General features: G+C 43.3%; 2 protein-coding genes across 2 annotated transcripts in view; one reads left to right on the top strand and one right to left on the bottom strand.

The window, feature by feature from the left end:
* Rbks (ribokinase) overlaps positions 1 to 11,106 on the top strand; it is a 66,429-nt gene extending 55,323 nt beyond the window's left edge. Inside the window, exon 8 of the mRNA XM_070025284.1 lies at positions 10,866 to 11,106. Within this exon, the coding sequence (XP_069881385.1) occupies positions 10,866 to 11,039 (174 nt within the window). The 3' untranslated portion in view covers positions 11,040 to 11,106. The remainder of the gene's footprint in view (positions 1 to 10,865) is intronic.
* A 1,362-nt stretch (positions 11,107 to 12,468) lies between these two features.
* Mrpl33 (mitochondrial ribosomal protein L33) lies at positions 12,469 to 22,685 on the bottom strand. The gene is made up of 4 exons (XM_070025285.1): positions 22,615 to 22,685; positions 21,950 to 21,968; positions 19,700 to 19,806; positions 12,469 to 13,020 (listed from the first exon to the last, which is right to left on the bottom strand). Exons 1-4 carry the CDS (start codon positions 22,634 to 22,636, stop codon positions 12,971 to 12,973), a joined length of 198 nt encoding a protein of 65 aa, XP_069881386.1. The 5' UTR covers positions 22,637 to 22,685; the 3' UTR covers positions 12,469 to 12,970.
* Positions 22,686 to 22,998: the final 313 nt, after the last annotated feature.

Here is a 22,998-nt window from a genome sequence, read left to right as displayed (position 1 = left end):
TGCGGGGTGATGGGAAAGCTCTGACAGAGTGTCTATGCAGATGAAGGGTGTTAGACAGATGCTGAAGGTCCCATGCCCAGAACATGGTATACATTGCCAAGGGAGGTCTGTGTGGAACCATCCATTGCAAGCCTTACCATCTACGTGAGTACCAAATACTAGTGAATATAGAAACCTGAAAAGAAAATCCCTAAAGCCAACCTAATCTATACAAACAGGTTTAGAAACCAGACAACTAAATGTTTGGGAAGAATGTGGGTAGGTAAGTGGATTTTTAACCCAGTGATTTGTTTTTACAAATAATTTCACTGTAGGAATTCTTTATTTGTTTTTTCCAGTTCTGGGCTTTGAACTCCAGTCTCCATACATGCTAAGCAAATGCTAACTGCACCTCTCAATATAGAAATTATTAGGGCTGGGAAGGTGGCTCAGTGGTAGAGTACTTGCCTGGAATGCATGAGGCCCTGGGTTCGATTCCTCAGCACCGCATAAGCAGAAAAAGCTGGAAGTGGCGCTTTGGCCCAAGTGGTAGGACACCAGCCTTGAGCTGAAGAGCTGAGGGACAGTGCTTAGGCCCAGAGTTCAGACCCCATGACCGACAAAAAAAAAAAAATATATATATATATATATATATATATATATAGGAATTATTAAACAACAAACTCCTGGTGCATTTGAACTTATTCTAAAGACTTTACAGACTCTTTAGTGAATGCTTTTGAGCAGAAAAGAAGCTAAACGTGTTGCCACAGTGCTTATTAGAAATGAAGTTTTACTAGGAGAGAGCAAGGAAGGGGTGACATTGTCCAAAGAAATGTCCTCTTTACCTGACTTATGTAACTGTAACCCTTTGGTACATCACCTTTATAATAACAATTTTAAAAGTAAAAAAAAGAAGAATTTTTAATAGCAGAAGCATTCCCACTGGGCCTCCAGCCTTACTTTTGACACATAGTGCCATCCAAAATCAAGAAAATAGATATGAATATAATTGGTTAATTATGGTTAAATTTTGGGCTAATTATGGAATGGCTATCAACTAACTATAGAACCAAAATATGAAATGATTTTACTCAAAAATATACAACAGATCTCAGCCTTCTGAACAGCTAGGGTTACTCAGGAGGCTGAGATCTGAGGAATGGAGTTTGAAGGCAGCCAGGAAAGTCCGTAAGACTCTTTATCTCCACAGTTAACCAGCAAAATGCCAGAAGTGGAGCTGTGGCTCAACTGGTAGAGTTCCTAGCCTTGAGCAAAAAAAAAAAAAAAAAAGCTCAGGGACAGCACCTAAGCCATGTTGAAGCCCCAGGACTGGCACCAAAAATAAGATTATATTTTTAACAAATATGTAGAGACAAAGTAGAGCCATGGTTCCTAGGTCTAGAGAAGTGGAAGAGAAATTGGGAGTGGCTGTTAATAAGTATGAGATTTCTTTGGAAAGGTGAAATTTCTCTAAAATTAGGTTGTGGTAATTGTTGCTCAATCTTGTAATATTCTAAAGAACATCAACTTATAAGTGGGAGGATTATATCCTCCTGAAGCTCAGCTATAGACCAAGTGCAATGGCTCACACCTGTAATTTGAGCTACTTGAGTGGCAGAGACTAGGAGGATCTCAATTTGGGGGAAGCCTGGGGAGGGGAGTTAGCCAGCTCCTATCTCACCAAAAAGTAGTTTGTGTGCTGTCATGCTCATCCATCATACTCACTACATTAAAAAGTGCTAGGTAGAAGCTGGGAAGGTGGCTCAGTGGTAGAGTGCTTGCCTTGCAGCATGAGGCCCCGGGTTCAATTCCTCAGCACCACATAAGCAGAAAAAGCTGGAAGTGGCACTGTGGCTCAAGTGGTAGAGCACTAGCCTTGAGCTGAAATGCTGAGGGACAGTGCCCAGACCCAGAGTTCAGGCCCTACAACCAACCAAAAAAGAAAAGAAAAAAGTGCTAAGTAAAGCTCACACCTGTAATCCTAGCTACTCAGGAAGCTGAGATCTAAGGATCATGGTTACAAAGCCAGCCTGGGCAGGAAAGTCTATGAGATTCTTATCTCCAATTACCCACCAGAAAACTGAAAGAGGAGCTGTGGTTAAAGTGGCTGGCACTCGTCCTTGAGCAGAAAAGCTCAGGAACAGTGCCCTGGCCCTGAGTTCAGATCCCATGACCAACAAAAAAAAACAAAAAAGTGCTTTAGTAGGAGGACCACAGCCCAGGCTAGCCCAAGCCCAAGCCCCAACCTCACCCTTCCCAAGACCCTATCTCAAAAATGAACAAAACAAAAAGGACCAAGGACATTGTTCAAATGCCTCAGAGTTGCAAGGCCCTACATTCAATAGAGTACCTGCTTTGCATAAATGGAGCCCTAGGTTTCATCCTCAGTACCACAAAGAAGTTTTCTCTTTATCAAATGGCTAATACATTTTATAGTGAAGGAAACAGTTATTCCTACTTAAAGAATTGAAAACTGTATCAAAAAATTGCTACATGTACTTTCATGCTTGATTCATTTGAAATACTAATCACTTGATATACAAAAAAAATAGTTGCTCTTCATCACATAGTATTTTTAGAAGTATAGAATACTGCTAATTTTTAGAAATGCTTTTAAGTAGAGCTAGTCTACTTAAAGAATTAGAATTTAACTATCCTAAATAAAAGTGATTAACAATAAAAAGCAAAGTCATGGACACCTGTGTCATAATGATTTGTCCTGTTCCCTACAGATCTGTTGAGAGTGAAAAATCAACAGCACTTACACAATAATGATAAGAAATCAGGATTCTCAGTGTCAGGATGCTTATGAAGTGTTCTTGTTTGGGAAGGCTGGAAAGTTGAGATGGGCAGGATGTGATCTCACCCTTCTGAGGAAACTATGCACTGATAAGCAATGAATAGATTGACAGGTGCACTCTTGTGTAAACAGCGTCTCCTCAGGTCTGTTTTTCCCGCGCAGGCAGGAACTCCAGACTGCCTGTGGAGAAGGTCCAAGGCCCCACTTGGCCTCATCTTCACGCTCAATTTACCTCCAAGTCTCATTGATGACAATGGAGACTGCAGATTGGAGTAAACAGGAGAAGATCTGGCTGGGAAATGTCAGAACTTCTGGCTCCATGAGAAGAAAAAAGGGAGCTACCACCACCTGCCTTGTGTGCCTCACAGTGTACCCTGTTCTGGTTCAGGCTTCTTTATGCACCAGAAGACTGGGCCACTGGCAGTCCTTTGAAACAGGAGGCCTTGGTTTTGTCTCAACCTTCTCAACCTTTTTTTTTTTTTTACATTACTACTGTACCCAAAAACTTTCTTTTTTTCCTTGATCACCTTCCCCCATGAAATAACTACCACAGATACTATATGCATGCATGCACGTGCACACATGCACGCATGCACACACAAACACACATACATCCAGTGTAGTCCTTTGGAAAGCCACAGACCACCACAATAGTTAAGATTTGTCACACACACCCATCCCAGGAGATAACCAGTTGAGAATGCATGAAAGCAGGGCTGTCAGCAATGCCTTCCTGCTCACTTTGCAGTGAATGCTGAAGTTAGTCACATGGAAAAGGCGGATTGGGTTGCCTGATGTCCACTCACCATGATAAATCCTGACCTTATTCCAGCACTACAAGAGAAATATCCTCCAAACCCCAGTGCTCAGCACCATCCCTTCAGCCTGCCTGCTGCCCTCAGGACTCTCCATCACCTCCCCTGGGATGCCTATCTGCCCAGTGGTAGAAAAAGCAAGAGATTCCAAGCTACAGTGCAGTGGAGGTACAAGGCACCTCTGCCAACAGGGAGACCCTCTGTGCTGTCCTCCAGCCCACCTACCGCAGCTCTGTGCCTCTGCCTGAATCCCTCATGGTTCACACACACACAACTCCTTGTCCACAAATGAAAGCATGAGACTTGCCAGGCTTCCTCGGTCCTATGCTGACTAGAGGGACTTTACTCTTTTCACTCTCCATAGCTCATCTCACAACTCTAAAGGTCAATTTAAACCCACTCCTCTTTGGGGTCCCCATTTTCCTGACCCCAAAGAGGAATGAGACCCCACCACACACAGAGGTCACTGCTGAAACTCTCATAGTCAAGAGCTACAGGATACTGGCTCCTCCAGTTCCCCTTTGAACATGGGACAGAAATCCAGCCCCCCTTGCCCTTGGATCCTACCGAATGTGCCCTAGGGTGGTGACCCCATTTGTTGCACAGAACTCTGTCTGTCCCTTTCTGACTTACGTCATGGGCCTCCACTCCAAAGCCTGACCAAAGTAACTGGTTTATGAGATAATACACCTCATGTGTCCCACCCTTGTTAAACACAATCCATGCTCGGCACTACATTGAGCCCTTTGACATTCCATTATCTGATTCAGTATTTACAACAGCCCTATGAGGTAGGTTCTTAATGTACAGATAAGTATGCAGACACAGAAGAGTTGAGTAAGTTGCCGTGAGTCACACAGTAGTAGTAGTGAAATCTGGACTTACAAGAGCCCAGATCTTGCTGGCCCCAAACCATTTGCTACATTGTCCCAGTTGAGAAAACATTTTCCCAGTTACGTTGCATGAATAGAAATAAACTGACTGCAGATGAGAAGCAATGACTCGGCCATTCTTAAAAGATGATAGAATGAACAAAAGGGTCCAAGGCATGCTGCTTCCCTGAGTTTGTGCCTGCCAGACCTGTGGGAGACCAGAGAATAGCATTTCCTCCCCAGGGCTGGCCCAGTGCAGAGGCCCACAGGAACTGTGTGAAGTCCATCATAGCCGGGCTCTGTAGAAGCATTGGGTGCAGCCCTCCTTGAGTACTCTCCCCTGAGGAAATTCTAACCTAAGCCCAGGGCGGACAGCAAGACAGACTGTAGGTCAGATCTGGGCCCCTGCAGGGTGTGGAAAGTACCAGGCGTTCTGGCAGTTTACGTCTTCCCTGAACCCCTCATCAGACACTTTTTTTTAAGAAGAACATTGGCTTGTGATTTAGTCATGGTTCATCCCATTTGCTCCTCCCTAGTGTCTAAAACCACAAGCCAGACAGAGGAATTCACATCCACAGTGTGGGCTCCACATAGCTTTGTGGAAGGAGAGGTTCTGAAAAGAAAAGCGAGTGGCATCCTCTTGTTAGATGGAATGTGTGAAGACATCAAGGAAGAATGCCAGGACTCTTAACTGCTAGGCTCGCTGGGCAGTTTGAGCTCTGAATCATCCCGCGTGGGTTCAGATTCCTGACAAATGAAGCCTCGGGGATGACATCATTCTCGCAGATTCCCCAGAGGGCTATTGTGCTGCCTGCCAAGTTCTTACCTTGGCAGTTTTCATCAGATGGGTCCCGCCCCCTCCCCCAACCACACTTAATACTCTCATTACTCCTTCCAGCTTTTCTATCAGCTGGAATTTGGCAAACTAAGACTTTCACAAGCCTGTTCCCTTACCCTCCTCCTACGGGCATGCTCCTTGCCTGAGCACTCAGCACCTGTCCTCACAGTGCTTGTTTCTGTCGGCACTTAACGTTAGTTGGGGCTGCACATGGCACCAGGTCTCAGGAGAGGTGGTGAGGCTTGTCTCTTTACCCAGGCTGGGAGGGTGCATTGAAAGCAGAGCTGTGAACATAGTGCCAGGCAGTGGAATCTACACGATGGCTCTGATACCTGATTGGCGCTGTAGGAGGTGGGTCTAGGAATTACTCAGCTGAAGTCCTCCACACACATGACCTGGGGGTGAAGTTTGGCTGCCATTCAACGCCATTTTTTTTTTTTTTTTTTTTTTTTTTGCCGGTCATGGGGCCTGAACTCTGGGCCTGGGCGCTGTCCCTCAGCTCTTCAGCTCAAGGCTAGCACTCTGCCACTTGAGCCACAGCGCCACTTCCGGCTTTTTCTGTTTATGTGGTGCTGAGGAATCGAACCCAGGGCCTCATGCTTGCAAGGCATGCACTCTACTGCTGAGCTACCTTCCCAGCCCATCAACGCCATTTTTATATGGACAAGATGTTGATTCCTCTTGAATCTCAGATTCCTCAGCTTTACAATTAGGGCCCCACAGGGCTGCTGCTGGCTTATGTGCAAATTAGAATTTGCCCCTCTGCATGGTTGGGTTCACAGCTCAGTGAGCTGAGCATGGCATGCAGGCCCACACTCACCCCTGTGTTCGTCAGTTTTCCATCCCTGTGACAAATACCTGATTCAGAGAGGAAGATTTACTGGAGGCCACAGTTTCAGAGATGGGGCTGCACATCACACCAGGTCTTTTTTGGGGGGGGAGGGTGGTGGAATGTGTCAACCACCCACAACACCCTCACAATCAGGTACCTTTGCTTAGTGTCAGTTGCATAATTGTACACCACAGTTCCAACTATGCCTTTGTCCATGAGGTCCTGTGAAAAATGTACAAAGCATTCATGTACCAGTAGTTCACACCCATAATCCTAACTACTCAGGAGGCTACAATGTAGAGATTCATGGCTCAAGGCCAGCTGGAGAAGAATAGTTTACTAGACTCCAAATACCAGGGAGGAAAAAAACAGCTGGAGTCATGGCTCAAGTGGTAGAGCACCAGCCTAGTGAACACAGGCCCTGCACCTGATGCTGAGCAGAACCACAGAAAAGAGTCACTGCAAACCACCAGACTTGGATTCACATGCGAGTATGCTTTGCTGGAATGGCATGGCACATTCCAGGCATTTGCTGCCAGTTGCACAGAGTTTGTCAGCATGTGCCTAACTCGCCAGAGAACAAGCCCTGAGCAATAGTAACATAGTAACATCAATTCACTGAGGACACAGACCCATGGTCACAGGCATGGGGCTTTACCTAAAGAGATTGGTTTGAAGTGCGGGGGGAGGGGCGGAATGAGAGACCAACTTCCCACGACAACATTGTCTCAGGGACCAGTAGCAAAGACTACCCACCCTAACCCCACACCCAGCTCCTGACTGCTGGTCTTCAGGTTCCCTGGGGCCATGTCACCAGCTGCTGCTGCTCCTGCGTGTCATTCCTGCCCTACAGCCCTCAACCCTTCTCCCACTAGCCCACTGGAAGACTCAGGAAAGCAAGGATTTCAGAATGCCACACCCATTCTCTGTGAACAGCACTTCCTTAAGAGGATATCATTCTAAGAAGGCAGAGAGCAGTAGCCACCTGGGTAATTGTACAAAGGAAAATGAATTATGCCATCACCCTTTTGGCACAAAAATAATTTTCAGTAAAAGGTTAAAACCATCAAGTTGTATCAATGAGAACTATTCCATTATTCTAAGAATGATTGATTGGAAAGTACTTTACTTACAGGAAAATCACAGTGATACAATATAGCTTCTACTTTTAAAGCACTTTCCATTTAAAAAAAAAAGCATACCAATGTATAAAAATAGTTATACTAAAGATGTGAATCAACAGTCAAGTAATTTATTGGCACTTGAAAGCCTTGTGGTATAAATAGATCCAACAATAGCATATCAAGTAACTCCAGGCCATGACAACCTGACTTCCATTTTCACTAACAAAAGTCATATGTGGTTCATCCAAGCCATCCAACCACCCTAGAAGAGATCTTGGGAAGAGAACACAGAAAGGGAAGCTCTGGGCAAGGTAGTCATAGAGATACAAGGGATGGAGATGTGGTCTCTACCTGAAGTATTTTCAAATTGTCCCAGAATCTAGACAGCACAAAGTTTTCAGGGTCCTAAAAGAATTACAAAGAATTATGGCAGGTCTGGGAAGGTGGCTCAGTGGTAGAGCGCTTGCCTTGCATGCATGAGCCCTGGGTTCAATTCCTCAGCACCACACAAGCAGCAAAAGCCAGAAGTGGTGCTGTGGTTCAAGTGGTAGCCAGCCTTGAGCTGAAGACCTCAGGGACAGTGCCCCGGCCCAGAGTTCAGGCCCCCTGACCAACAAAAAATTTAAAAAATGCCAGGCACCGGTGGCTCACACCTATAATCTTAGCTACTCAGGAGGCGGAGATCTGAGGATTGTGGTTCAAAGCTAGCCTGGGCAGGAAAATCTGTGAGACTCTAATCTCCAATAAACCACTAGAAAAATGGATGGCATTGTGGCTCAAGTGGTAGAACGTGCCTTGAGCTGAAGAATGCAGGGACAGCATCCAGGCCCAGAGTTCAAGCCCCATGACCGACAAATTAATTAAATACATGAATAAATAATAAAGCCAGGCGCTGGTGGCTCACCCCTTTAATCCTAGCTACTCAGGAGGCTGAGATTATGAGGATTGCAGTTCAAAGCCAGCCCGGGCACGAATGTCCGTGAGACTCTTATCTCCAATAAATCACTAGAAAACTGGTTGTGGTAATGTGGCTCAAGTGGTAGAGTGCTCAACTTGAGCTGAAGAGCGCAATGACAGCACCTAAGCCCATTTCAAGCCCCACAACTGACAAAAAAAATAAAAAATAAAGTTATGGCATTTCTTTTTGTCCACCCTCACATAATATGAACAGAACATATGGAATCAGCTAGATCTGAATGCAAATTGTACCTCTGACATGTATTAGCTAGGGGAGCAGGTGACAAGTGATTTAATGTCTCTGATTCAATTCCCTAGTTTCCAAAGATCGGAGGTCACTGAAGGCATCTTCTCTGTTTCAGTGCGCAGTGGCTTGACTGCCCTCTTTTTGAAGAAAAGTGGAACCTCCTGCATCTCACTTCTGGTGAGGTCAAAACAAGGGCAAGCTGAGCACCACGGCACACACCTATAATCCTAGCTACTCAGGAAGCTGAGATTTAAGGATCTCAGTTTGAAGAGTCTGAGCAGATAAATCTGAAAGATTCACCGGTGGTTAACCAGCAAAAAAGCTGCAACTGAAAGCTGTATACTTTTCCATAAGAATGTGCCAAAGATTACACATGCATTCTCCCTTCTGATAGTTTCCTTTGATTTGTCTTTGTATACAATGCAGCAATCAATACCTTTATATACATGTATCCCTAAATTACAGGTGCTTTTACTTCTATTGAAGAATCCTGGGAACAGGATTGAGGATATGAAGGCATATATATTTCCTTGTCACTGAATGTATTTTCATACTCCTTTAAGACCATTCCTTGTCTCCTAAGTTTACTTTGTTCCTAACTCCTCCGCTGTCCTTTTTCTGAGGCTTTTCTTGAGAAATCTGGCTTGCTCTAGAAGGACTCTGTAAGAACTTCAGGGAGTATCTGTTTAGTCTTTCTTAATATCCCACAGTATTTAGCACTAGTTAGCACTTGATCCATTGGACTTGCTTCCTTTTAGGTGTCAGTCACTGTGATGGGGACATAGTTCATGATAGCTGCTGCAACTGAAAAAAAATTAACGCCAAGGCTCTTATAAGGTGCAACAGTCTCTGTTTATAAAAGCTTTTAGAGTCAGGCACAGTATCACTCTTACCTTTAATCCTACTCAGGCAGTTGAGATATGAGGATCTAGGTTCAAAACCAGGCTGGACAGACATACCCAAGAACATTTATCTCCAACTAAGCAGCAAAATACCAGAACTGGAGATCAAGCAGTAGAGATCCAACTCTGAGCAAAAAAAGCTGAAAAGGGGACTGGGAATGTGGCTTAGTAGTAGAATGCTTGCCTAGCATGCATGAAGCCCTGGGTTTGATTCATTAGGTCCACATAAACAGAAAAAAGCCAGAAGTGGCAGGCCCTGTGGCTCAAATGGTAGAGTGCTAGCCGTGAACAAAAAAAAAAAAACCTCAGGGTCAATACCCAGGCCCTGAGTTCAAGCCCTAGGACTGGCAAAAAAAAAAAAAAAAAAAAAAGGTTAAGAGCCCCAGTGCCAGCACACACACACACATCACACACACACACACATGCATGTACACATGCACACACACACATACATAGGAGCTAGCAATCTGGGAAAAACTGTAAAGTACCCCTGAAAGTAGTAATTTTTCAAGGGAGACTATGTAACCACATTTGTTTTAAATTTGTCAGCTGAACACATGACTAGGGGTTGCCCGTCTAAAGGCAGAGGTCCAAAGACTTTCTTATGGTGGTTTCTGTTGTTAGTTCTTCCATAGTTTTCTCCAACATAGGCCTTAGAAAACAAAAAACTTGCTAGGTCCCTGTATTTAGATGGAGAACATCTGGCTGGTTCTACTTCTTGCATGCATATTTAATGGCTAATTCTGTAGATTAGATCTACAGAAAAAAGAGTCTAGGGAAGAAGCACTCAAAAACAAAATGATGGAGACTACAAGAAATCTCCAAATGGCCAAAGCTGGAACAATTTGAGCAACAAAGTAAATATTAGATAATTTAGCACAGATAATAAACGAGTTCATACTGATATAAATGATTGAATAGAGATCTCCCATACAAAATTCAAAGCAATTTATGTGGAACAACTTACCCTCAGGCTAACACATAGCTTCAGAACATAAGTAGAATGTACTTTGTGATTTGCTTCTAATGAGTACAATATGAAAAGAGGGGCAAAGTGATTGAAGGTTAACATCAGTGTTCATTGTGTATATCCTTGACATGAAAAACTAGTCTAAACATGGGAGAGAAAAAAATCTACATCCCAGTTGAGTCCATTCTACACAAGCTGACCAGTCCACCTTGGGTCTACCAAAGTCATCAAAAACAATGTCTAAGAAACTGTCCTAGCCTTCCAGTCTACAAAAACAACTCAGTGTGAGATGGATAGCATCCTGATATTAAGCCAAAAAAATTAAGTCTGGAGTTCAGTTCATGTCAGACCATTAGAATTAATGAACGTACCACAGGAAGATGTAGAAAAATTGGAGGGGATAGTATGGAAACTCCCTGTACTGTCCTTGCACTTTTTCTATAAACTATGCTAAAATTGTTTTTTAACTATGCAATTTGACAACAGATTAGCTACTTGCTTACTATAACTATGCTTTCTATTACAGGGTGCTGGTGACAGTTTTGTGGGAGCCTTGGCCTTCTACCTGGCTTACTACCCAAGTCTGTCCTTTGAAGAAATGCTGAAGAGGTCCAATTTCATCGCCTCAGTCAGCGTGCAAACTGCAGGAACACAGTCTTCATATCCGTACAAAAAAGACCTTCCACCGACTCTATTTTGATGGCTTCTAGCCCTAAATATAACTTGAAATAAAAAGTACTACTCTTAGTAGCTACTCTTAGCTACCACTTACTAGAAATGTTCTTTTAATTCCTAGTTTGTAACTATCCTTTTCTTTCCATGCACTTACAAAGCCGACTAAACTAGAAAAGCATTAAACTCCATCATCAGGATCTGTACAAACATTAGTACTATAAGAGACTACCAGCAAATTCTATTGCCAGCAAACGTGAACACTATTTGACACACTATGGTGGACCAGTGTCTCAAGCCAGAGCAGAAAATGGTCAGTAAGGAAAAAGGGCACAGAACTGGATTTCCCCAAGCACCTTCTCAGACAGCTGACAGTCACTTTTTACCTAAAGTGAAATATATGGTTTTGTAATCCAAAGTTTTGATATTGAAATATCTCAAGTGCTTATGAGTCAGTAACCAATTAAAAAATATAAACACCCTGTGAGCTACATTCAGCTCAAGGGCTAAACAGACAAGTTATTCATTAGACCAGATATTAAGGCTTTTACTTTTCTTTTTAAAGAAATCCATGCATGTCCCATACCTTCTATATTAGCATATCTACAGTCATCTAAAAGATTCTTGTAACCTAAGACTACAAAGTACAGTTTTAGCATAAAAATAGCCAAGATCTCACCTGTTACTACTTCCAACCAGTTTCACAAGAGGCCATAAAATAGCTGATTTGACTAGAATATCACAAGCCCCTAAGACTCAACAACTGTTTATCACTAATTCCCTTTCCAGAGAGCTGCTCCTGCATTTCCTCCAGAAACAAATTTTGCCAAGAGGCAGAACACCTGTCATTATGGGACACCATTTGATTCCCTAATACTTGTGGCCAAGGCTAGCACAAAACATTGCCAAATACTTAATGTACAAAAAAAAAAGGGGGGGGGAGGCAGCTTTTGTAATCCTTTTTGGGAGTTGTCTGTCTTGGGGCTTGAACCCTGGCTGAGCACTGTTCTGCTTTTTTTGTTCACAGCCCGTGCTCTACCACTTGAGCCACACCTCCACTTCTGAGAGGCGCAGACTTCCCTGACTGGGCTGGCTTTGAACTGTGATCCTCAGATCTCAGCCTCCTGGAGTTGCTACTGGCACCCAGCCAAAAGCTCACTTTTTTGAAAATTCTATACACTGGGGCTGAGAAGGTAGCTTAGTGGTAGATATTGCTTGCCTTGCATGCATGAGGCCCTGGGTTTGATTCCTCAGTACCACATAAGCAGAAAAAGCCAGAGTGGCTCTGTGGCTCAAGTGGTAAAGTGCTAGCCTTGAGCTGAAGAGCTGAGGGATAGCGCCCAGGCCCAGAGTTCAGGCCCCATGACCTACCAAAAAAAAAAAAAAAAACTGTATGCTGCTTTGGATTTGAGAATATGTCACTGGCATTTTTCCTAATTATACAAATACACATCAAAACCAGAAAAAAAAACTTGGTTTATTCTTCTTCCCACTTATCCTTGACATCCTTCACAGTTATTACATGGGAATTTCTTCCAAGATCACCTGGAGTGCTACTGTGCCTTTTCTACGAAGTACAAGGAGCAACCAAGAAATTCATACAAATCTCATCATGGGGGAATAATGTTTTATTATATAAAGCAATGGTTATTTCTTGGTAATGTTCTTTTTATTTCAAACAGTAGTGGGAAATACTAAGAGAATTGCACAGGCTATTTTAATACTTTTTTTTATTAAGGACTATAAAAGTATCCAAAAAGATAAATAATTGGTAGAATGATATCTGTCCTGAAGACCTTCCTTTCACTGCATTGTTCCCTTCACAATGGCCTTCAAATCAAAGGAGGCCGTGAGGCTGTACCATTTCCTCTTCTTTATTACTCGCTGCAGGATTTCTCAATCAGTATCCCCACCCTCAGTCTTCTCCTTTATAAATCAAACTCATGTTTAATCCATTGTTCAAAGAGAGCGTATTTTTTTCAGTTCTGTGAAGAGGACTTTTTTCTGCACTGTAGAAAGAGAAAAAAAGGCTGTAACAGAAAACTAAAAAATATTTTATTACAATACACATTATCAAAGTCGTCTCCTTTCTCTTAAGTTTATTATTCCATTGACATGAATATGGAGCTGATTTGCAAACTCACAGGTCCTCAATCTCAGACTAGAGAAAACAAGACAAAATGGTACAGGAGAAAAAGAAAGAAAAGCTACCATTCCACCAGTGGCATTCTCAGTACCTCAAAAAGCAATAAAAAGAATTATTCACCATAGCTAAGATATGGAACCAACCCAGATGCCCCTCAGTAGATGAATGGATCAAGAAAATGTGGTATATATACACAATGAAATTCTATGCTTCCATCAGAAAGAATGACACCTGCCCATTTGTTAGGAAATGGAAAGACTTGGAAAAAATATTAAGTGAAGTAAACCAGACCCAAAGAAATATAGGTCCCATAGTTTCCCTTATTTACAATAATTAGTCTATGTCTAGGATAATCTTATCAGATGAGCAGAAAAGCTCAAAAGCTATGTACATATGACCATATGTATGTAGATGATGCTAAGCGAAATGAACCCCAAGATGTGGACACAAGAGGTTTTCCTTTGCTGTTGTTTTATTTTTTTATTTTTATTGTCAGTTATGGTTCTTCAGCTCAAGGCCAATGTTCTACCACTTGAGCCACAGAGCCACTTCCTGTTTTCTGGTGGTTTATTGGAGATAAGAGTCTCACAAACTTTGCTGCCCAGGCTGGCTTTGAACCGTAATCCTCAGATCTTAGCCTGAGTAGCTAGGACTATAGGTGTGAGCCTCCGGTGCCCGGCTGTTGTTGTTTTTAATGTATTATGTGATTTTTTTTTGTTTCTTTTGTATGTTCTTCCTCCTATGTTATATCCCTATTGTCACTGTTATTTAATTTTGGTAACTTCATCTTGTATTTACATTTATCTCATTTGGGGAGGGGAAGAGGAATAACAAAATGCTGAAACAAGGACACAGATGGCCCATTGCAACAATGATATAAGACACTATGTTGGAAATGAACTTTACAACTTGGGGGTGGGGAGTGGAGGAGGTGGGGGAGGGAAGGGATAGTAGGAGAAAAACAAAGGAGAGGGTAACAATGCTTGACAAGAAATGTACTCATTACCCTATGATGTAACTGTAACCCCTCTATACAGCATCTTTACAAGAAAAAAAAAATTTTGGGGGGGGGGTCCGGTCGTGGGGCCTGAACTCTGGGCCTGGGCACTGTCCCTCAGCTCTTCAGCTCAAGGCTAGCGCTCTACCACTTGAGCTATAGCACCACTTCCAGCTTTTTTTTTTTTTTTTTTTTTTGCTTATGTGGTGCTGAGGAATCGAACCCAGGGCCTCAGGCATGCAAGGCAAGCACTTTACCACTGAGCTACCTTCCCAGCCCAAGAAAATAATTTTTTAAGCGATAAAAAGAAAAAAATTGGGTGTAAAAATGGGAAATAATGTCCAATCCTGGAACACATAGATAATTAAGAACAGGCTGAGAACTGGACTACAGCAATGGAGTAGCAGAACTGAGCAAATCCCAAAAGAAATGGCAATCCAGGAAAAGAATAAATGCCATGGAACCTCTATTTCCAGAGGTAGTTTAATATGCGCAAACCAGATGTTTTAGTTTTACAAAATATGATACATTGTGAATATTACAGAATACCGTCTCCTGTAACAAAATCAAAACAAAGTGCTGCCAGCCCCCATGAGAGGGGGGCCATGAGAGGCTGCTGGATGCTAGGAAGTGAGGTTTTCATAGGTCCCACAATGTCCCAACAGCCCATTATTAACCTCCACATACATGATACTTACCCACACATGTATCTCACACATCTCACCTCCCAACTTGATTCCTCTTGGCAAAAAAAAAAAAAAAAAATACAAATGCACCATGGAAAATCCAATCATTCAACATCTCTTCACTAGTCTCCACCATAAATGAGATTTCCCTATCCTAATTCTGGTCCAGCAGAGCTACAGTTAAAGAAATCCTCAAACTGGGCACTTGTGGCTTATTCCTGTTATCCTAACAACTCAGGAGGCTGAGATATGAGGATCAAAGTTCAAAGCCAACCTGTCCAGAAAAGCCCATGAGATTATCGCCAATTAAGCACAAAAAAAGCTGAAGTAAAGCTGTGCCTCAAATGGTAGAGCACTAACCTTGAGCAAAGAAGCTCAGGGACAGCTCCCAAGCCCCAAGTTCAAGCTCCAGGACTGGCACCCCCCAAAAAAAACAAAACAAAACAAAATGACACTTTTCCATTAAACATTCTTGTTAGTTGAAGAATATTTTCCAAGTTTTTCTACATGGAAGTAAAAAAGGAGCTGGGGGTATGGTTAAGCTCAGCAGAATGCCTACCTAACGTGGAAAAAAGCTTTAAGTTCCATCCCTGGCACCACTCAAAAAAAAAAAAAGGTAAAAGGAAACTTGTTTAACTGAGAAGCAGATTATTTAAATGAACATAACCAGAAGTCACTAGTCAAGATTAATAGAGCACAGCTTTATTTATTCAGGAAAATCCCCTCCATCCTCTGTCTCTACTGAATTCAAAGAACACTTTGTCCATGGAGTTGTTCAAGGCAATGTGGAGTCCACAAGATGCAAGAGAGCCTAACTTAATACACCATGAGGTACTTGTGTAAATGTCGAACATGCACACACCCAAGGACATTAAGATAAAGGCAACAGCATTGGCTACATGAGGCCTCAAAGAAAGGATAAAGGTTGGCTTCTAAAGGAGCAGCTTTTGGACAAACTAAAACTAGAATGATGGGAGGAGACAGGAAAGACCCTTGGGCTCCCAGGCCTTTAATACTGGGCTGACCACAAAGGAAAGCACTGGTTTTGTTTAAAAAATAAGTTTCTAGAAAAGGAAGCTGTGCCCATGTAGTAGAAAGAGCAGGCACTTGGATTTGGAAGGGTTAGTTTTAGACTTTGGCTCCATTATTAGTCAGCTATGAGTCTCTAAGCACATTTCTAAGAATATTCTTTTCTCCTTATGAGAAAGAACTCTATTTCCTTTGCTGTCATATACACAACAAGCACTCAATTTGTACTAGTTGAACTGAAATGACATGTTGCTATCCACAACCATAAATATAAATTAATTCTATCAAAACATTTGCTGTTAAATTCACAGAACAATGATTCTGTCAAGTTCTTTCCCTACAGCTAACCTACATCTATTGTCTCAGTTAAGTCTACATTGCCTTGTTTACTCATCCATAGAAATGAAACTGACAAGTTTTCAGTCTCTTTATGATAAACAGTTTAATAAGCTTACACCTTAGCCTTTAATCCTTCCTCCTTGGAAATTAGCAGCTAGTTTTGCTTTTCTGTGTTTTTTCTGTGGGTTTTGTGGTGGTGGTGGTGGTGGTGGTGGTGGTGGTGGTGGTGGTGGTGGTGGTGGTGGTGGTGGTGGTTGTTTGGTGGGCTGTGGGGCTTGAACTCAGCCTGGGTGCTGTCCCTGAGCTCTTTTGCTCAAGGCTAGCACACCACTTTGAGCCACAGTTCCACTTCTGGTTTCTGAGTGGTTAACTGGAGGTAAGAATCTCACAGGGGAGCTGGGAAAGTGGCTCAGTGGTAGAGCGCTTGCCTTGCATGCACGAGGCCCTGGGTTAAATTCCTAAACACCACATAAGCAGAAAAAGCCAGAAGTAGCACTGTGGCTCAAGTGGTAGAGCACTAGCCTTGAGCTGAAGAGCTGAGGGGACGGTGCCCAGGCCCAGAATTCAGGCTCCATGACAGACCAAAAAAAAAAAAAGAATCTCAGGGCTGGGAAGGTGGCTCAGTGGTAGAGCACTTGCCTTGCATGCATGAGGCCCTGGGTTCGATTCCTCGGCACCACATAAGCCAAAAGAAAAAAGCCGGAAGTAGCACTGTGGCTCAAGTGGTCGAGCACTAGCCTTGAGCTGAAGAGCTGAGGGACAGCGCCCAGGCCCAGAGTTCAGGCCCCACGACCGGACCCCCCCACCCCAAAAAAAAGAATCTCACAGAGACTTTTCTGCCAGAGCTGGCTTCAAACTATGGTCCTCAGCTCTCAGCCTCTGAGCAGCTAGGATTACAGGCGTGAGCCACCAGCGCCCAGAAGCAGCTAATGGAAAGGACAGAGGATGACATAGCTGCTTCTTGTCACAGAGTTCTATGAAATGTTTTTAACCTGATTTGACTCATAAAATAGACAAAACATTATCCTAAACCTAACTTTACTCATCACAGTAATACATGATGAGAGAACTATCAAACTATCTGGTACTCTAGACAGACCTCAAGGTAAATACCTTTATCACAAAAGTCTACAAAAGCATCTATTGGCAGAAAGCATGGCAGTTTCCTATTCCAGAACATTCTCTTCTGCTGTACTGCAAGGCTCTGCAAAGCCCTGACCTTCTTACTAAAAAATTCCTGTCTATTTGAAATTTATATATGAATATTTCCTTCTACTTTCTGAACTCATGGTCAAAAATGTTTACAGCTGTATCCTTTTCCCAATCTCAAAACTTTGACAAATGCTAAGTTCCCACTACCTACTCCACATGGATGAAAACTCCAATACATTTGTACACATAAACTAGCAAAGAAGTTTATTCCATCAACAGTAATTAGTGCTGTGCAAATTCCTAAATGTACTCTAAAAGAAAATTACAGAAAGCCTGGGCACTGGTAGTTCATGCCTATAATCCTAGCTACTCAGGAGGCTGAGATCTGAGGATCACAGTTCAAAGCCAGCCCAGGCAGGAAAGTCCATGAGACCCTTATCTTCAACTAACCACCAGAAAATCAGAAGTGGAGCTGTGGCTCAAAGTGGTAGACAGCTAGCCTTGAGACCCACAACCAAGCGCCCCCCCAAAAAAAAAATTCACAAGTTATTTTATTATACAGTTCATCACTTTTTGAGTTTCCACCCACTAACATAAAAAAGCAGAGAAAAAAACACCAAATTAATCCAGTAACAAATTTTTCAGGCTCAAAGAATGGATCAAGCAGTGCAGCAAATGCTTAAGAAGCACAATGCCCAAGTTCAAATCCTAATACCACCACCAAAAAAAAAAAAAACCAATAACTCTCCAAATGAAGAATCATCCTGAAATTGACTTCTAATCCTCAAGTATCAACCTAGAATTGCCTTTTTATTCTGAAATAACTAAAATTAATAACACTACAAAACCATGAGGGAATTTATTGCTATTAAAGAATGGAATTCAAGTAATTTTAAGCTGACAACTGGACTTCTCAAGAGATTTTTTTTTAACATCTCATATTATACAATCTTTCTCTTGCCTTTAAGAAGCAGTTATGAAGGGCACAAAAATGAAGTCAAAAGAACAGGAGGAGCCGGATGCCGGTGGCTCACGCCTGTAATCCTAGCTACTCAGGAGGCTGTGATCTGAGGTCCACTGTTCAAAGCCAGCCCGGGCAGAAACATCCATGAGATTCTCATCTCCAATAAACCACTAGAAAACCGGAAGTGTGGCTGTGGCTCAAGCGGCAGAGTGCTCTCCCTGAGCTGAAGAGAGCAGGGACAGGACCCAGGCCCAGAGCTCAAGCTCCACGACCGACCAAAAAAAAAAAAGAACAGGAGGCACTGCTCAAGTAGTAGAATTGTTGCCTCCAGCACACAAGGCCCGAAGTTCAACCCCCAGGACTCAAATTTTTTAAGGGCAACACTAATTAGTATTGTGCACGTTTCTAAATAAACTCTAAGAGAATTAAAATCAGAGAAAGTTATAAAGTTGTTTGCTAGTTTTGTACAAATCTGTCCACCAAATTCAGAAACAGGATGGACTTCTACCAACAGCCATCAGATTCTGACTCTACTTGGTTTGTGAGTAGACAACTGGCCAGGGGGAACACTAATCTTTTTGGGGGGCAGTTGTGGGGCTTGAACTCTGGGCCTGGGCGCTGTCCCTCAGCATTTCAGCTCAAGGCAAGTGCTCTACCACTTGAGCCATAGCACCACTTCTGGTTTTCTGGTGGTTCATGGAGGTAAGGGTCTCAAAGACGTTCCTGCCCAGACTGGCTTTGAACCTCGATCCTCAGATCTCAGCCTCCTGAATAGCTAGGATTACAGGCATAAGCAACCAGCGCTCAGCACATTTATCTCCTTTAAATAAATATTTCTCCCTACTGAGATCGTAAGTGACTAGATAATCCAGAATTTTGGTACATGGCACAAAATGGAATCAACTTCTCTGCCCTTGTGCACCAACACATAGGTACATATATCCCTTTGACTCACATCTGGATCCCAGAACATGCCATTGTCAGACACCACCCTGGCCTCCTCAAGACCCTTTGTTTCTAGAACCCTACACCTTCTCACCTTCATGTCATGGTAAACAATCCCCACTGGGAGACTCTGCTTAACTATCCTAGCTAATATAACTCATCCCACCATCCACATTCCCTCCTACATCTCCACATCTCCATCATCTCTGGCTAACAGCATTTATCAGTGTCACTTTTCCCCTCTCCCTCTCCCTCTCCATCCAGACTGTAAATGCCAAGAAAAAAGGGACAGAATCTCCCTGGTATCTTGGCTTATGCCACATCTGAACAGTACATGTGACAAAATTGTCACAGACAAATAGTCTAGAAAGAAGGTAATAGGCTTTGAAGGTCTTTGAACATATTGTGGAATCACTTCTCTGAATCTTACCAATTGGATCATAATGCAAAAGAGTCAGTTTCTCTCGGAGTCGGCTTCTCTTGGTGTTGAAGGAGAAACCTGTCCCAGCTTGGCTCACCATTTTCACCAGAATGGTTCTAAGATTAAAGAGTAAACTGTTACAAGCTGAGAAAACACACTGAACTGCTGTGAGTAGAGATCCCATTTTGAACTCTGAAATCACAGTGGTTGTAGATATCAGGTGGCCCAAGAAGGTTCAGTCCTAAGACAACCTACACTCCTATAAAACCCACTTTCAATTGATTCAAATTTCAAGGTTTAGTCTTGACCTGAGTGATTTGGTAATGACCTAACCAAATCAATAAAAAACAAGTGTGTGTGGTCACTACAGCTTTTAATAACTGTGTTGTCTGTTACTTTTCATTTGTCTTGTCTCCCCACATACACCATGTTATTTCTCATGTAATTACAAAACAAATTTCAACTATTTCAGACCATGTTACATACCACTCCACTGCTTTCACTGTACAGCACAATGATTAAGACAGACAATAATCAGTCATCTATTCAAGAAACATTCAAACAAATCTACCCAAGCCAGGCACTGGTGGCTCACATCTGTAATCCTAGCTACTGAGGAGGCTGAGATCTGAGGATTATAGTTCAAAGCCAGCCTGGGCGGGAAAGTCCTTGAGACAATTATCTCCAATAAACCACTCAGAAAACTGGAAGTGGTGCAGTAGCTCAAATGGTAGAGCGCTTGCCTTGAGCTGAAGAGGTGAGGGACAGCATTCAGGCCCAGAGTTCAAGCCCCATGACTGACCAAAAAAAAAAAAAAAAAAATCTACCCAGTGCTGACTAACTCTGTGAAAAACACTGCAGGAAGCATAAAGCTACTCCAGCCAGGCACCAGTTGCTTATGCCAATAATCTGACCTACTCAGAAGGTTGATACCTGGAGGATGGAGGTTCAAAGCTAGACTAGGCAGAAAGCCCACAAGACTCCAAAAATAACTATCAAAAAGCAAGGGTGAAAGTGTGGCTCAAGTTGAAAATCAACTGTCAAGCAAGTGTGAGGGAGATGCTGAGTTCAAACCCCAGTACTGACAAAGCAAAAACAAAAACAAAAAAAAAAAACTAGCTAAAAGTATGCAAGGTGAGTTGGTGTATAAAAACTAAAGGTAGGGGCTGGGAAGGTGGCTCAGTGGTAGAGCGCTTGCCTTGCATGCTCAAGGCCCTGGGTTCGATTCCTCAGCACCACATAAGCAAAAAGAAAAAAAAAAGCCGGAAGTGGCGCTGTGGCTCAAGTGGTAGAGCACTAGCCTTGAGCTGAAGAGCTGAGGGACAGCGCTCAGGCCCAGAGTTCAGGCCCCACGACCGGACCCAAAAAAAAAAAAAAAAAAAAAAAACTAAAGGTAATATATATCTGACAAATGTCACAAAATGATAAAAACATGAAATGCAGGGGATCCTTCTATATCCCAAAAAAAGCACAGGATTATTACAGAATCTAAAGGTGGGGATTTCAGACATAATAACGTAAGAAAAATTATGATTCTACTATTGAATAGTCAAATAAAGATAAAATATTCAGCCTGATACCATCGTGTGAATGCAGAGCTTTTGACAGAATCTAGACTTCAAATATCTTTTACCAGAGTAGCAATAGGTAAAGATCCTTTAGAGATGCTGGACAGCTGCTACTACTCCCTGTCACCCACAAGACACAGGGAAAGCAACCAATACAGCATACTGGGATGCTAGCTGTGATCTTCTGTAGGTTAGGTTTACTAAAGGCATTTCAGCTCACCATATTTTGAACCTGTGATGGGTTTTTCTGGAGGTAACACCATCACAAGTCAAGGAGCATCAGGATATCTTGAAAGAATTCATAAGGACAAAATAATTAAACAAACAATTAACCCTCAAATCTACTGTAAGAAAATTAAAGTCGGGCACCAGCGACTCACACCTGTAATCTTAGCTACTCAGGAGGCTGGCCAACTCAGGAAGAAGAGTCCAAGAAATTCTTATCTTCAATTAACCAGCAAAATCCCAAAGTGTTGGTGTGGTTCAAGTGGTAAAGCAGAAGCCTTAAGCAAAAAAGCTAAGGGTCAGAGCTTAGGCCCTGAGTTCAAGATCCAGTGCCAGCATTAAACAAAAAAGGAAAAGACAATCAAGGCAAAATGCTTAGTCTAATATAAAGAAATGCTAATTACAACAACTGGATTAACAAACCTCACATAAACAAAGTTCAAATGAAACAAAACCTTTTACTTACTTTGACTTGCTCTTGGCAACTTTTTGTGTAACGGTTGAAAGAGAAAAATACAAGTTTATTATTTTTATAAACAGTAATAAAAAAAAAACATTTAACTCATGAAGCATGCCGTAAGCTTTCACACTATTTTCCCTCAATATTAGGGAACCCACGAGCATCTTACAGGACCAGGATTGATCAGACCCACACAATGAGGAACGCAATGCTTTGCGCACTCACTGCAATGGGCTGGATATTGTTCAAGTCTTCCTAAAGTAATACTGGCCCCATTTTTTCGTCTAGGGTGTAGCTGGCTGCACTGTACAAGCCTCTGGTTGCACAGATCACTCTTTGGAAACGGTAGCGGTGGAGCAGGGACAGCACACAAACAGGGGGCGAGCCCACCTGCAGGAGGGGGCGCCCGGGACGGGAGCGGGTCCTCGTCTTTACGGTTAGAAAGCCTGCGATCCTTTCCAGCTGGGACATCGACACGTGCCCGCAAAGCCCCTGCAGGACTTCCCCACGCTGCCTGACCTAACTCCGGCGAAGCCGCTCGGCGGAGCCCAGGACCCGGGACGCCACACGGCCCCGCGCCCCCGCCCGCCCTCACCGCCCCGCAGCACCCGGCGCTGTCCCCCGCCCCCGCCGCGGGTCCCGCCACCACCACCGCCCCCCGCCCCCCTTACGGGAGACGGCCGAGAGCAGCATAGTGACCACAGCCCGGAACCGTGACCGGCAAACAATTGCTTCCGGGGCATCGGCCAATTCCGGAAGAGGATTTCTGGGATTTCCTAAAGCCACGCCCCCAGGCGGAACCTGCCAATCCTCGGGCCCCTGGTTCTCTCCTCCGTGTCTGTGGGAGCTGGGGACATAGGGTCCTTCGCTTGGCCTTTGGTGATTGAGGGCCGGCCAGTGGCTCCCTGTTCCACCCAAAGGCCCGCAAACATTCCTCTTCTTTTTCTTTTTTCTTTTTGGCCAGTCCTGGGGCTTGAGCTCGGGGCCTGGGCACTGTCCCTCAAAGCTAGCACTCTACCACTTGAGACACCGGCACTTCCACCTTCTTGTGTGTA

This window comes from Dipodomys merriami, unplaced genomic scaffold (genome assembly GCF_024711535.1).
Source record: "Dipodomys merriami isolate MVZ:Mamm:240054 unplaced genomic scaffold, mDipMer1.0.p SCAF_17, whole genome shotgun sequence".
NCBI lineage: Eukaryota > Metazoa > Chordata > Mammalia > Rodentia > Heteromyidae > Dipodomys > Dipodomys merriami.
Note: the sequence above shows the minus strand (reverse complement) of the source record. Positions and strands in the feature narration are given on the sequence as shown.

Bases quoted from the DNA above. Each gene is read 5' to 3' on its own strand.
- Mrpl33 (XM_070025285.1), bottom strand. From the start codon at position 22,636: ATGCTGCTCTCGGCCGTCTCCC. The intron at 13,021-19,699 runs GTAAGATTCAGA...CTCTTTCTACAG, and splicing joins TTTGCATTATGATCCAATTG to TGCAGAAAAAAGTCCTCTTC.